The 13,650-nt window shown below is 38.3% G+C and overlaps 1 protein-coding gene across 2 annotated transcripts in view; it reads left to right on the top strand.

Annotated features, from left to right (window-relative positions):
- The first annotated feature begins 1,463 nt into the window (after positions 1 to 1,463).
- Positions 1,464 to 13,650, top strand: part of RNLS (renalase, FAD-dependent amine oxidase) — a 328,254-nt gene continuing 316,067 nt past the window's right edge. For both annotated transcript variants that reach the window (XM_011998239.1, XM_011998234.1), the window contains exons 1-4: positions 1,464 to 1,714; positions 2,471 to 2,576; positions 3,061 to 3,203; positions 12,184 to 12,342. In XM_011998239.1, coding sequence (XP_011853629.1) covers positions 1,597 to 1,714; positions 2,471 to 2,576; positions 3,061 to 3,203; positions 12,184 to 12,342 — 526 coding nt within the window. In that variant the 5' untranslated portion in view covers positions 1,464 to 1,596. The remainder of the gene's footprint in view (positions 1,715 to 2,470; positions 2,577 to 3,060; positions 3,204 to 12,183; positions 12,343 to 13,650) is intronic.

Consider the following 13,650-nt stretch of genomic DNA (forward strand, 5'->3'; position numbering starts at 1 on the left):
AGCCAGGCGTGGTGGTGGGCACCTGTAGTCCCAGCTACTCAGGTGGCTGAAGCAGGAGAATCGCTTGAGCCTAAGAGGTCAAGGCTGCAGTGAGCCCTGATCATGCCACTGCACTCTTGCCTGGGTGACACAAGACGCTGTCTCAAGAAAGAAAAAACAAAAAACTCAACAAATGAAAAATAGTACCACATTTTAATTTGTATTTGAATATAAAAAATTAAACACATGCTTATTGGACTTATGTATTTCTTTTTATTCAAGAACTCTATCCAATATATACACATTTTCCTTTTGGCTTTTGTCATTTGTGTATTTAAGACTTTGAATAATGTTTTTAAATATTAACTTTAATCTTTCATACACCTTTCAGAAATTTACTATTCGTATTTTGTTTTGTGTATTTTGTAACACACAAGTTGTAAATGATTATGTATTGTTTTTCTGTTCAGTTCCATCTTTCATTTTTATGCTTAACAATGTCTTCTTAGTCATATATGCCCGCCTACATTTTCTTCTAGTTCTTTCATTAGATGTATCTAGTATTAATTCATCACCCATTTGATGCATGGTATTTTTTTTTCATGATGGGGACATGAAATAAATATTCTGATTTTTAAATGTTTCCATTATAATTGGCTACCATTGTCAATTTTCTTATTGATTCTGATACTTGTTCAGTTTCTTAGTTTTCCAGGTAATAATTTATCTGCAAGTCAGTGTAACTTATTTATTTTTTAATAGCTCAGTATTCTCATTGCCTTTTGTTGTTTCATTGAGAACTTCCAGTACAATGTTAGGAGGGGGAAAAAAACAATGGGAATGGCACCAATCCTTCTCTTGTTCATCTTTATATTCCTTAGAACATATGGAATGCGTTCTGACATAGAACTTATTAAAGAGTAATTTGGAATTTTCTGATGAATCAACCGTTGTCTTTAATCTTCACAAGTTTGAAAGGTATACGTTACTGTTCCCATTTCCCAGATGGAGAAATTGAGGTTCAGGAAGGTTACACAAAGTCCCGGGTCTAAGAAAAATGTCTCCCAGATTCCAAAAGATGTGTCTATTTTGCTAATAGTGGCCATTCAAGCATTAGGGGAAAGGTTGCCCGTGGTATCGCTGGTGTTTCTTCTTCCCACTTTCAAATCTAGAATAGTAAAATAGCAAAAATCCCAACGGGCATGAGAGTTATCATAGTAGATAGGGTAGGTTGGTTCTCTGCTGTGGTCAACGTCAGCTCTGTGGCGAGGCGGGTTCTCCCAACAATAGTCCACACCATTTCCAGGCTTTTCTCGGCGACGGGCAGCCCGGAGTGCGGAACTTCTCTGGATGCGCCCGGCCCCCAAAACGAGGAGACAAGACAGCCCGGATTCTCCGCAGCCCCAGGTTTACTCGTCAAGGACCGAGGGGCCTCTCAGCTCCGACCGCCTCCTCTCCGCCCCCTGCAGGCCGGCCGGAGGGACAGCTCAGGGCCCAGGTCGGCGAAGGGAGCACGGAACCAAAGAGCGCTAGCGCCGGTCCGGCCATCTTTCCACAAAGCCCAGGCCGGTCCGCCCCGCCGCGGAGACTCAGCACGGATCGCGGCTCCCTACCGCCATGGCGCGGGTGCTGATCGTGGGCGCCGGGGTGACAGGAAGCTTGTGTGCTGCGCTGCTGAGGAGGCAGACGTCCCGTCCCTTGTACCTTGCTGTGTGGGACAAGGCTGAGGACTCAGGTGAGTTGTCTAAACGCCGAAACCTGGGAAAAGAGGCCAGCCGGCCGGCCTGCGGAGGTGGTGTGGGCCTGCATCCGAGAAAGTCTAAGGCGACAACGCTAGATGCTCAGCTCCCTGAGAGGCGGTGTAGCCCGGCCCATGCGCTCAGCTGCGCGCCTCGTCACGTGATCGGGGACTTCCGCCGCCCGGGAAAAGGCCCAAGAAGGGGCGAGGGTGGGGGCGGGGCAGGAGTACTCCGCGCTCTACAGAGGGAGACCTGAGAGAGCGGCGTGGGAGGGGCCCGGACCCGAGTTTGCAAAGCTTGGGCCTACTGCTGTCCCTAATAAATAGATTTTTGCGTTGGTCTGTCTGTTGGCTTTGCAGCTTTCTGCAGATTATGAGACTCCCAAAGTGATCACAGACCAAGACTTTCTGAAGATCTAGTTTGCAGAATCCTGTCATTCTGATGAAGATTGACTGCATGAATGAAAGAGCATTAGCTGACTCATTTATTCTGACATTTCATTCATCATTTTTAGTTTTATCCATTCGCTGACTCCTATTACTAAATATGTGCACTATAATGGTGCTGGAGACTGTTACATTGTTCATGACTCCTTTTCTTCTAAAATCTCACAATCTATCAAATACTTCAAGTTAAAAGAGTTTCTTAAGATATTTTTGAAGTAATCTGTTTGGGGTAACCTAAGGTGCATTGAATTAATTGCTAAGGCTCATTCTAATGCAGTAAGACATTTTCCTGTGGATTAATTCAAGGTGGAAGAATGACTACAGCCAGCAGTCCTCATAATCCTCAGTGCACAGCTGACTTGGGTGCTCAGTACATCACCTGCACTCCTCATTATGCCAAAAAGCACCAACGGTGAGTTAGTTGCGAGAAGTGGAATCAATCTTAGCAGTTGTATGATGTCATAGGGTTGTTGTGAAGGTTAGATTAGCTGATAAATGGAACATAGTAAGGGCTCAATAAATATCAATTACTATGTTGGTGTTATGGAAGAAGGCAACTAGCTGTGATGGGGGTCAATCTTCTGAACCAAATTTAAAATTGATATACTAAATAAATTTGTTTGCTTTCATTAACTTTACTTCAAAAACGTACTTACAGAGAAATAGGCCTTTGACTAATGTCAGCAAAAGACCTATGGATTCTCAAAACATTTCTCTTCTTCACCTGTATTATAAGTTTTAACACAAAACATACATTTTATGTAATACAAAATATTCATAGGAAGATATCTATGATTTTGAATTATAACCTCTGAGAATTATTGAAAGAAAATATAGTCTTTTAGAGGTATTCATGGTATATAATTACATTAAATATACATATTGATTTATTTCAGTTTTTATGATGAACTGTTAGCCCATGGCATTTTGAGGCCTCTAACCTCGCCTATTGAAGGAATGGTGGTGAAAGAAGGAGACTGCAACTTTGTGGCACCTCAAGGAATTTCTTCAATTATTAAGCATTACTTGAAAGAATCAGGTAGGAGTAAGATTTTCTCTGCCTAAATTTTGAAATTAGCATTTAAAAACAAGTTATACACATAGTTACATATTAATACTACACAGGAAGTTATAAAAATTAGGTGCTCTATTTGCTGATCAATAGCTAGTCCTTCCCCAAAGTAATCATTGATAAGTTTCCAGTGTATATTTCCAGAACAATGTTTATGCATCTCTCTATTGAGCTACATGGCTGTCTCTATTTATCTATAATATAGATATTATAGATGCGTGTATATATACACATATATATTTCTTTATATTCTTTTAAAAATATACTCAAAGGGGATAATTTTACATAAATGATTCTATACCTTGTTTGACTCATATCTTGGATCTATTTTCATATCAGCAAATTTAGTGTAATCCATTTTCTTTAATGATTGTCTAGTATTTATGACATATATGTATCATCATTTATTTAACTATTAGCTTTCTGGTAAATATTTAGGCTGTATGGGGTTGGAAGATTGTTTTGGTTTTTGCTAATACAAACATTGCTGCATGTCTACTGTTGACATGCTTTTGGAAGCATACCTTTATTTAGGATCAGTTCCTCACAGAAGAATAGCTATGCCAAACGATATGTGTTTTTAACTTAGCTAGGTTGTGCTGTGTATTCATCTTAGAGAACATCTCACCAATAGTGATGAGAATGTTTCTTTCCCCACATCTGGATATAATGGAAATTTTTAATTTTTGCCAGTGTAATAGGTTAAAAATTGGATCTCTTTGTGGTTTTATTTTGCATTTCTTTAATTACAAGTGAGTTTATGCATTTTTTTTGCTTTGTTAGCCAGCTCTTTGCAGTTTTCTTCTGTGAATATCTTATTCATAACCTTTGCCCATTTTCTATTAGGATTTTCATTTGTTCCTTATATGTTTTATGAGTGTTTTGAAAATGGACCTTTTAAAAAAGAAAATAGAATTTTTCTTAGATAATTGATGATTTTTTTTAAAAACAGAATGAAGCTTCTTGATGAATCATAATTTAGTTAAGTACCGGAGTCAAGATAACTGAGAAAGGATGTAGGCTAAGAATTTTTTTATAAGCCATTTCCAGCATAATTACTGTTTTGGTCTTTATCATCAAATATTGCTTATTGAGAACCTCAAGAATCCTTGATACTGGGCATCAGAGAGGTTAGTGAGATTGAATAAACAACATGAGAACATAATAAATACCATTCTGGCTTAAACTATTTCTCCATTTGCGATTCAGTATATGATGGTTTATTAGACTACTCCAGAGAAACAGAACCAATAGGGTATATATGTATATGTGTGTGTGCATGTGTGTGTGTATGTGTGTATGGATAAAGAGAGAGATTTATTATAAGGAATTGGCTCACATAATTAACAGAGGCTGGCAAGGCCCAAGATTTGCAGGATGATTCAGCAAGGTAGACACCCAGGAAAGCTAGTGGTATAGTTCTAGTCCAAGGGCTGGCAGGCTCAAGACTCAGGAAGAGCCAGTGTTTCAGTTCTACTCTGAAGGCTGGAAAAAAGCTGATGAGCCAGTTCAAAGGCTTTCAGGCAGGAAGAATTCTCCTTTATGTGAAGGAGATCAATGCATTTGTCCTATTTAGGCCTTCAATTGATTGAATGAGGCCCACCTACATTAGGGAGGGCAATCTGCATTATTTGATCTACTGATAATAAATGTGAATCTTGTCTAAAAACATGCTCATAGAAACACCCAGAATAATGTTTGACCAAATATGTAGGCACCCTATGGCCAAGTCAAGTTGACACATAAAATTGACCATCACAGATGGTGACACTATTGAATGTTTTATAGAATGTTACTATCAGCTTTATGTAGTGTGGCCATATCACTTTAAAAAATCTTGTTTCCACCATGATTTTCCCTTGACCCAGGTTGGGTGAGTATACTTATTGAAATCATCAGGTACTTACTATCCAATATTCATGCATGCATGTGCAGGAGCTTAGAAAATGATATCCCAAAATGAAGCCCTCAGAAGTTGCTCTCTTTGACCTTCTCTTGCCCTCCTTTCTCTGGCCTTGCATTCATCCCTGAGGCTAGCCCTAGAAAATAGAATCTCTTTTCCCAAGGCAGGTCATAGAAATAAGAACTCCTTTTCCCCCCCGCAAACCAGCCATAAAGCCTAAGACTATCACTGTAGCTTTCCCCTGCCTTCCTTTGTAAAAACTGGTCATAAAGAATTATCTGACCTACCATGTTTGATTGTAGCTCATAACAGTTCCAGAGAGGGTCATGACCCATAACCGTAAAGAAAGAATGCTGCATAGAGAGGTCAAGAAGAATCTAGACAGACAGACCTTGATGGGTTTCACCAGTTTGTTAGCCATAGATATAACCCTTTGTCGAATCATACTGCTGCACAGCTGTCCATGCTTTGTTGAATCTAAGCAAAAAAAAGTTGACTCCTGTATCTTTGGGTCTTCAGTCTGAAGGTTTCAGTGTGCCAAGACCAGCTCGGTTGGGGAGACCCTAACAAGCAGCGCTAGAGGAATTAAAGATACACACACAGAAATACGGAAGTGTGAAGTGGGAAATCAGGGGTCTCCCAGCCTTCAGAGCTGAGAGCCCCAAACAGAGATTTACTCACATGTTTATTAACAGCAAACCAGTCATTAGCATTGTTTCTATAGGTATTAAAATAGCTAAAAGTATATCCCTTATGGGAAACTGAGGGATGGGCTGAATTAAAGGAATAGGTTGGGCTAGTTAACTGCAGCAGGAACATGCCTTTAAGGCATAAATCACTCATGCTATTGTTTGTGGCTTAAGAATGCCCTAGAACTTAAAGTATAATAAAATAAATAAATGAATAAAACCTCACCAAAAAAAAAAAAAAAAAGAAAGGAATACCTTTAAGCAGTTTTCTGCCCTGGGCGGGCCAGGTGTTCCTTGCCTTCATTCTCGTAAACCCACAACCTTCCAGCTTGGGCATTAGGGCCATTATGAACATGTTACAGTGCTGCAGAGATTTTGTTTATGGCCAGTTTTGGGGCCAGTTTATGGCCAGATTTTGGGGGGCTTGCTCCCACCACAGTGTCATGAAAAACTACGATTAAATAAATTTGTATGCTTTTTCTCATATTAATATGCCTTTTTTCAGTCGATTTTTATTGAACTTTCACCCCTACACATGCATACATACATACATACATACATATATCCTTTTCTTCAATAAACATTTATTGAATACTTACTATAATGCCAAACATTGTTCTAGGTACTAATGATGCAAGAACCAATGTCCTTGCCTTCATGGAGTTGATGTCCTGGCAGAGAAACATCCTTAAATACATTGCGTCTGTCTCCTTATTTTATTAGGTGTTTGGGAGAATACATATGTTTTAACTTCCAATTTTGCTTTTTAAGCTTTTGAGGAAGAGATTATTTTTAATTCCTTGTAGCTCACTCAGAGCGTAATAGTACCTTGTACCTAGTAGGTAGAGTGATATAAATGTTAAAAATTTATTTTACATTGAGTTCATGGTCTATTTAACTTGAGTTTATATAAATTTTTCTTTCGTTTTTTAATGTTATTTTTGTAATACTTCAAGATTCTTTTTCTCTTCTACCCCAATCTATTATTATAGGATTTGTTGGACTACCTATAATATTTTTAATTTTATAATTATATCACTTTTAAACATTCTTTAAGTCCATTTAAAGCTTTCTATTCTATAAATGGTCCACAAAAACATTTGGTTTGTCCACACAGTAAGCTAAGACAGTCCCTGATATCAGAATGACCTGGATTCCAGTTAATGTCCTACCATCACTTTCTGTCCATGTAATATTAGGAGAGTTTAAAATCTATACCTCAGTTCTTTCACTGAAAAAAATGAGGGTAATGAAATGAAAAAAATAGGGTACTTACTACAGAATGTTGTAATGGAAGTTCTTACTACAAAGTGTTGTGAGGAATTAATGATATAATGCACTCAAATTCAAGCAACTAGTAAGCCAGTCACATAGTAATCTCTTGATAAATGTTAGTTTAAAAAATATTCTACTTGAATGAAGCTGACCTTCACATATTCCTCACTTTAAGACATCAAATTGCCAACTATTTTCAAAAATACTCTATATTTTGGAATCTAGTTGAGTTTAAAACTCCACAATCTGATGGACCAACTAGTGGTCATTCAGATTGGGACCAGACTCCCGGGGAAATTATTTGTCTGGGATATGCCTAATCAGGCATGCTTTAGAATAGGTTCAAACCTTTAAAGCCAATATTTAACTAGACCAACTTCCCAGAACAAACAGTAAAGGGTAAGGGAAATAGATACTTTATTCTTGACCTTATGTTCTATTTTAATTTGTTGTCTGATGTGTTCACATTAACCTCATTGCAGATAAAACTGTATTTATTGGCATGAGTTTCACTGACTGCCTGCCTTCTCCATTAATACAATCTTCTTGAGTGAGTGAAACATGATTTTCTTTTTCTTTTTCTTTTTCTTTTTCTTTTTTTTATAATAGTTGTCATTATGCTGGGGTGAGAAATGACAATAGCAAAAGTGATTCTAGCTATCAGTTATTAAGTGCTAACTATTTATTTGACACTACCTTAGGTACTTTACGTATGTAATTTCTAATTCTCATAGTAAATTTTCAAGGGAGTTAATCATCATCCCTATTTATTAATGCAGAGAATAAGACTCAGGTACTTTGTCTAAGGTGGCTTGGCTAGTTGGTAACAGAACCGGAGCGCCCTTGCAATTAGTCATGTTGTTTTTTTCTATTAAGTCTCTCATGGAGGGCAATGAGAGGTGCTCATACTCTCCAATTTAACATCTATTTTGTAGAGCTTTCTCTTTCCTTACTGATTATTTTCCTACAGTAGAAAGATTGTACCCATTGCTCCTGGTGCTACGTGTCAGTAGACACATGGTTCAATAGAACAACCTCATAGTTCCCTGTGCCCCTAGTTTCCTTCTTTCATCAGTTAATTCCTGACATAGGGGGAAGTGGATGTTAAAAAGTAATACCACCTTAGTTCTTTGTGCAACCTGGAAAATTGGTCACCTGATGGTTCCTGCATATGACATTTGGAAAATGATGGACCAGGTCCTTTTGCTTTTGAATAAGGTCCCATGTTATTAAGTTATTCATAAAAAGATGAATTTAACCTCCAGGACACAGAGTGAGAAGCTTTTATTTAGCTTTTGCTACCAACAGGGAGGACTGTTGCTGCATTTATTTGTTTTTATTTTATCATCTACCTAAAAAGGACATTGGCTAGCGATCTGGAAAGTCAACATGTGCAATGTAACCTGTCAAAGTAGACAGGATCAATTTATTAGAAAAAATGGTTTAGGTGGCAGATGCCATTAGCTAGGATGGCTTCTGTATGGTAATATTTACTTTTATTATTCTCTCTCTTTTTATTTTTGTGCCTATTTTCTTTCTAAAATTGATAGAGGGGAAGTGAGTCTGGGTGGTTCTGTCTCAGAATTTCTCCCAGCCGGTGATCTTGGCACTCATCCATAACAATGTCCTTTTTAGAGAAGCTAGAGGATGGCATGAAAACCAGGTTAAGCGTTCTTCTATTTACTTCAAGCTGTGTAGTCAGTTAGACATGGTTTACATCACTTCAGGTCCCATCTGAGCAGTTCTGACTGCTGCTCACTAAAACCTATTTGTGGGAAATCATAGGAGAAACATAAACTTGGATTTTCTCCTTAAAACGGAGGAGGGCCAGGGATAAAATTGAATAAATATATAACAGAAACACATTTACCTTTGTAAAATGTTTAAACCTTCTTAGACTTCTGATATCTTTATAGCTATCTGAAGATCATTTTATTCTAATTAAATATTATGTGCTGGGGAAACAAGAGTCAATAAGAGACATGATCCTGGCCTCTGTTAATGTAGAGTATAGTGGGAAGAAAATACATTAAACTAATTATACAAACAAAGAAAAGATGCATGATAAATGTTGAGAAGAAAGAGAGCATTATGAGAGAGCTTACAATAAAAGGACCTAGCCCAGTAGGTTATAGAGGAGTGATGGGGGAGATGTGTTAGGGAAAGCATCCCTAAAGAACTGATATTTTCATGGGTACCTGAAAGGTAAGCAAGAGGGAATTAGGCTGAGAGCTGAATGACGAGAGTTCCATGCAGTGGGCACATCAAATTGGAACTGTTCTGAAGTAGTAGGAGGAGGTTAGTGCATTCAAGAATAAAAGGTCATTGTGACTGGAAGGTAGTGAGTGAGGGAGAAAGTGGTAAAAGATGATGCTGAAGACTAAGGCAGGGCCAGATTATACGGGGTTTTGTAAGCATTGTTAAAGATTTTATACTCTAAGTGCAATGGGAAGCCATTGAAGGGTCTTGTGCAAGGGAGGGACATGGTCAAATTTACTAAGCTCAGAAGTCACTCTTGAGACAATCTATCTGTTTTAAAATTGAGTTTTCCAGAACTTATAGATTTAAACACATCATCTTTATGAAAGTTATTAATTACTTTCACAAGGAAATGCCACTTTCCCAAAAATTTTGCTCTGAGCAGTTGGAAAGGAAACGTTTCTGGTTAATAAGAGAGGCTATACTATTTCCTCTACCTCTTGATAAATGCTACTTTTTGGGCAGTTTTGCCAGTGGTGTTTGATTTGGGCCTATCCACCTACCCCAGTGGTTCTCATACTTTAGTGCGCATGATGACAAGACTAAGGGAACTTGTTAAACACAGATTGCTAGGCTTAATTCCTAGAGTTTCTTATTCTGTATGGTTGGGTTGGGGCCCAGGAATGTGCATTTTCTAGTACATAGGTGCTGCTGGTCTGGGGTCCGTACTTAGAGAACCACTGACACACACACACACACACACACACACACACACACACATACACATATATACACCTATACCTTGCAGAACACCTTGTGACCATTGGGATACATTTTCAAGGCATTCATCTGGGGCATGAAGAATTTTCTAGGACTGTGAACTTAAGTCCCCTTAAACACACACTCATGCCAGCAACAACAACAGCATATTGTTCTTTTCAAAGGAATATTATGAGAAAACATAGAATCAGTTGACTTAGCTGAGGTCTGGGACAGGGTCACGAACTAAATGAGGCAAGTAGGGTGAGACATCCTAAATAAATAAAAACAGAGTGAAGCAGAGCTACCCTTGTTGGAATAAAGGAGATGGTGGATATGTGTTGAAAGTGCAGATTATTTGCACCTTCCCCAAGCAGGGGCCTTAGAAAAGCCCTCAGGCAAGATGGAGTACTGTTTACAAGCCCCTTGCTCTAATCTTTGAACAGAATGATGCACAATGCCTTGAACAGAGATTGATCCCTCGGGCTAGCTAGAACCATGTTTCTTCTAACATTTACATTTGATTTTTTAAAAATTGGAGTGCTTACTAGGGTGTAGCATTATTTAAGGGTCAATGAAAGAGATAAAGGTGTATGAGATCTGAAGATGTGACATGAAGGAGCCTTGAGTATTATTACGTAGATAAGATACAACTAAAGCATGCAGATATTTTGAATCAATGTCAAAATGAGTAGTAAAGCAGTGATGGTTGAAGAATATCATAGAGAGGAAGGATCACACTGAGCTGGAGTGGCTATGGAAAGGAAGCTTTGGGATGAACTTTAGCTGGATTTTTAGTGACTGGGAACATGAGATTACCCAGGTAAAGATCAATGGAATCTTTCAGTGTGCTTTTTTCCTCCCTCATTACGTCTTCATTTCTTTCTTTTTCTATACACAAAGCTGAATAAAAGTAGATTTACTTGTAAATCAAATTTTTTTGAAAACTGGAAGGTACTAGTTTACTAAGAAGACTTAATGACCTAATTGTACTTTCTTTCAGTTTATGGTTCATAATTCATTCTTTTTATTTTAATTTTTTTGAGACAGAGTCTTGTTGTGTTGCCTAGGCTGGAGGGTAGTGGTGCAATTTCAGCTCACTGCAACCTCTGCCTCCCGAGTTCAAGTGATTCTCGTGTCTCAGCCTCTTGAGTAGCTGGGATTAGAGGCGTGCACTACCACACCCAGCTAGTTTTTGTATTTTTAGTAGAGACAGGATTTCACCATGTTAGTCAGGCTGGTCTCGAACTCCTGACCTCAAGTGATCCACCCACCTCAGCCTCCCAAAGTGCTGGGATTACAGGTGTGAGCCACCATGCCTGGCCTCATAATTAATTATTTTAAATAAATACATACCTAATAAATTCTATGCTATGTATACTATATGCTATACATAGAAGCAAAACAGGTGTAATTTGTAGCTCATGGGGTTTACAGATTAAAAGGGGAGACAATATTAAAGAAATAATTGTTAAAATATACTTGTGTTAAGTGCTAACAAGGAAAATGTTATGGGAGGGTACTCTAGAGTATGTTTCTAAATTCTGATTCTTCTTAATGACGACAATTGATCTATTGATGAGAACTGGCATTTCCCTTACAGAGAACTTTTTTCAGGTCCTTTAATAGGAAATATTAATTTCTTTAATAGGGAATATTGCTCTTCTTGTTTCATTGCTAACACACATGTTTACTGAAATGTATACTTGTTCTGCAAAAATGATGAGCTATAGAGTCAGATGGGTATAGTTTTAAATCATGGCATGCTATTTCTCAATCTATTTCTTTGTCTGTGAGATGAATTAGTATAATGTGTACCAAGCAGCTGGCATATAGTAGCTGCTTAATGAGAAGTAGCCATAGTTACTGTTTTTATTTTTATCATTAATTGTAGGAGCAGTTTTTGATTCAGAGCAGGCACTGATAGGGAAGTCCAAGGATGCCAGGTAGGGATGAATTCCCACTAAATTAGAAAGATAGTAAAGGAAGAGAGTTTGAGTACTGTGGAAGACAGTCTTGGCCATTTTGTTCACTTGAATGGATTCAGTTTGTGACTACTCATATCCCCCTCATTCATATATGAAATTCTGATAATGGGGACATGATTTTGCTTTTGGAACAGGTGCAGAAGTATACTTCCGACATCATGTGACACAGATCAATCTAAGAAATGACAAATGGGAAGTATCCAAACAAACAGGCCCCCCCGAGCAGTTTGACCTTATTGTTCTGACAATGCCAGTTCCTCAGATTCTGCAGCTTCAAGGTGACATCACCAACTGTGAGTCTGTGTTTGCCATTTACCTGCCTCCGGGAATGGGATTTCTTTGATAAAGCATGAATTTGGTTTAACTCTCTTAGCAAAGGACAAGTGATAGACTCTCTCTGTCTTTAACACTGATACTTATGGCCCTCTTTGTGATATTAGTCTAGGCCAAAATGAAACCCATAGGATTTTTTTTAACTGGTTAAAAGTTGAACACTCTTCTTATTGCCCATGTCTTCAACAAGTCAGTATTGTTGATGGATATGCAGTGATTTCGCCTAAAGGAAGAGCAGTGTTTATGGCCATTTTTAAGAAACGGTTTTTATGTACAAGTGCTTGCTTGGATCGCCTCATTTCCTATGTTCTTGTTCTCTGGGTTGCTCTCTAATTGTATTTACTTCTGTTTGAGGCAGTTGCCTAGCCCTTTTGTGAATGAGAGGCATGAGAAGGAATGGGTGAGAGGGGATGAGTAATTTATGCTGAAGAAGCTAAAATTATGCCAGAAGAGCCAAATTTTAATAAAGCAACTAAAATTCAAAGAAAATTTTTATCCTTGCTAAGTCTTTGGATACTGCAATTGGTTTAGCATTATTCACTTTATCTTAGTAACCTTTGTTTAATTTCTTTTTGATATAAAATGTGGTGGTGAAAGTATGTGCAGAGGGTCTGATTTCCTATCTTTCCCCAAAGTAGACGCTAACCTACAACTACCAATTTAGAAATGTCATTTACCTGCTTATATCTTTCCTAGTTGACAGCAGCTATTTACTCTCAGAAGTGGGAATAGGGGAGGTGGTATAGCTAAGGTTTTCTTAGGTAGATACCTAAGATTTTCTTCATGATTCCTGAGGGTTCCTGGTGCACTGCCACCAGAAACATGTGATAAATCCACAGACATCTTTTTCCTGCCACTTTGACTCAGCACAGATGAGATGTAACTCAGTGCAGGTGGGATGGCAGTGGTAGAGTTTGCACTTCTACTGCCAGAAATGCTGGGGATAGTGGGAACGAGAAGAGAGTACGCCAGTGGCCACATTAGAATTTCTACTGTACGTATGAACAACGGGAGACTTTGGGTTTATTCTAAGTCAACTCTGAGATCCAGAGGTGAACAGGATGACAGTGTCAGCAAAAGGCACATGTGAGGAGTCCGAAAGGTAAAATTCCTGTACTAAGTAGTAAGAAGGGATTCAGATATGAGAAACCAAAAAGGAATAAAGGTATTAAGTACTGGGGCAGGGAGGATACATTTCTCCAAGAAGTTGCACTTGCTCAGTTAGCTTTTGTTTCATCAGGCCAGTTTTCCTTACTGATACCGAAATC

Source organism: Mandrillus leucophaeus, unplaced genomic scaffold (assembly GCF_000951045.1).
Source record: "Mandrillus leucophaeus isolate KB7577 unplaced genomic scaffold, Mleu.le_1.0 Scaffold1154, whole genome shotgun sequence".
Taxonomy (NCBI): domain Eukaryota; kingdom Metazoa; phylum Chordata; class Mammalia; order Primates; family Cercopithecidae; genus Mandrillus; species Mandrillus leucophaeus.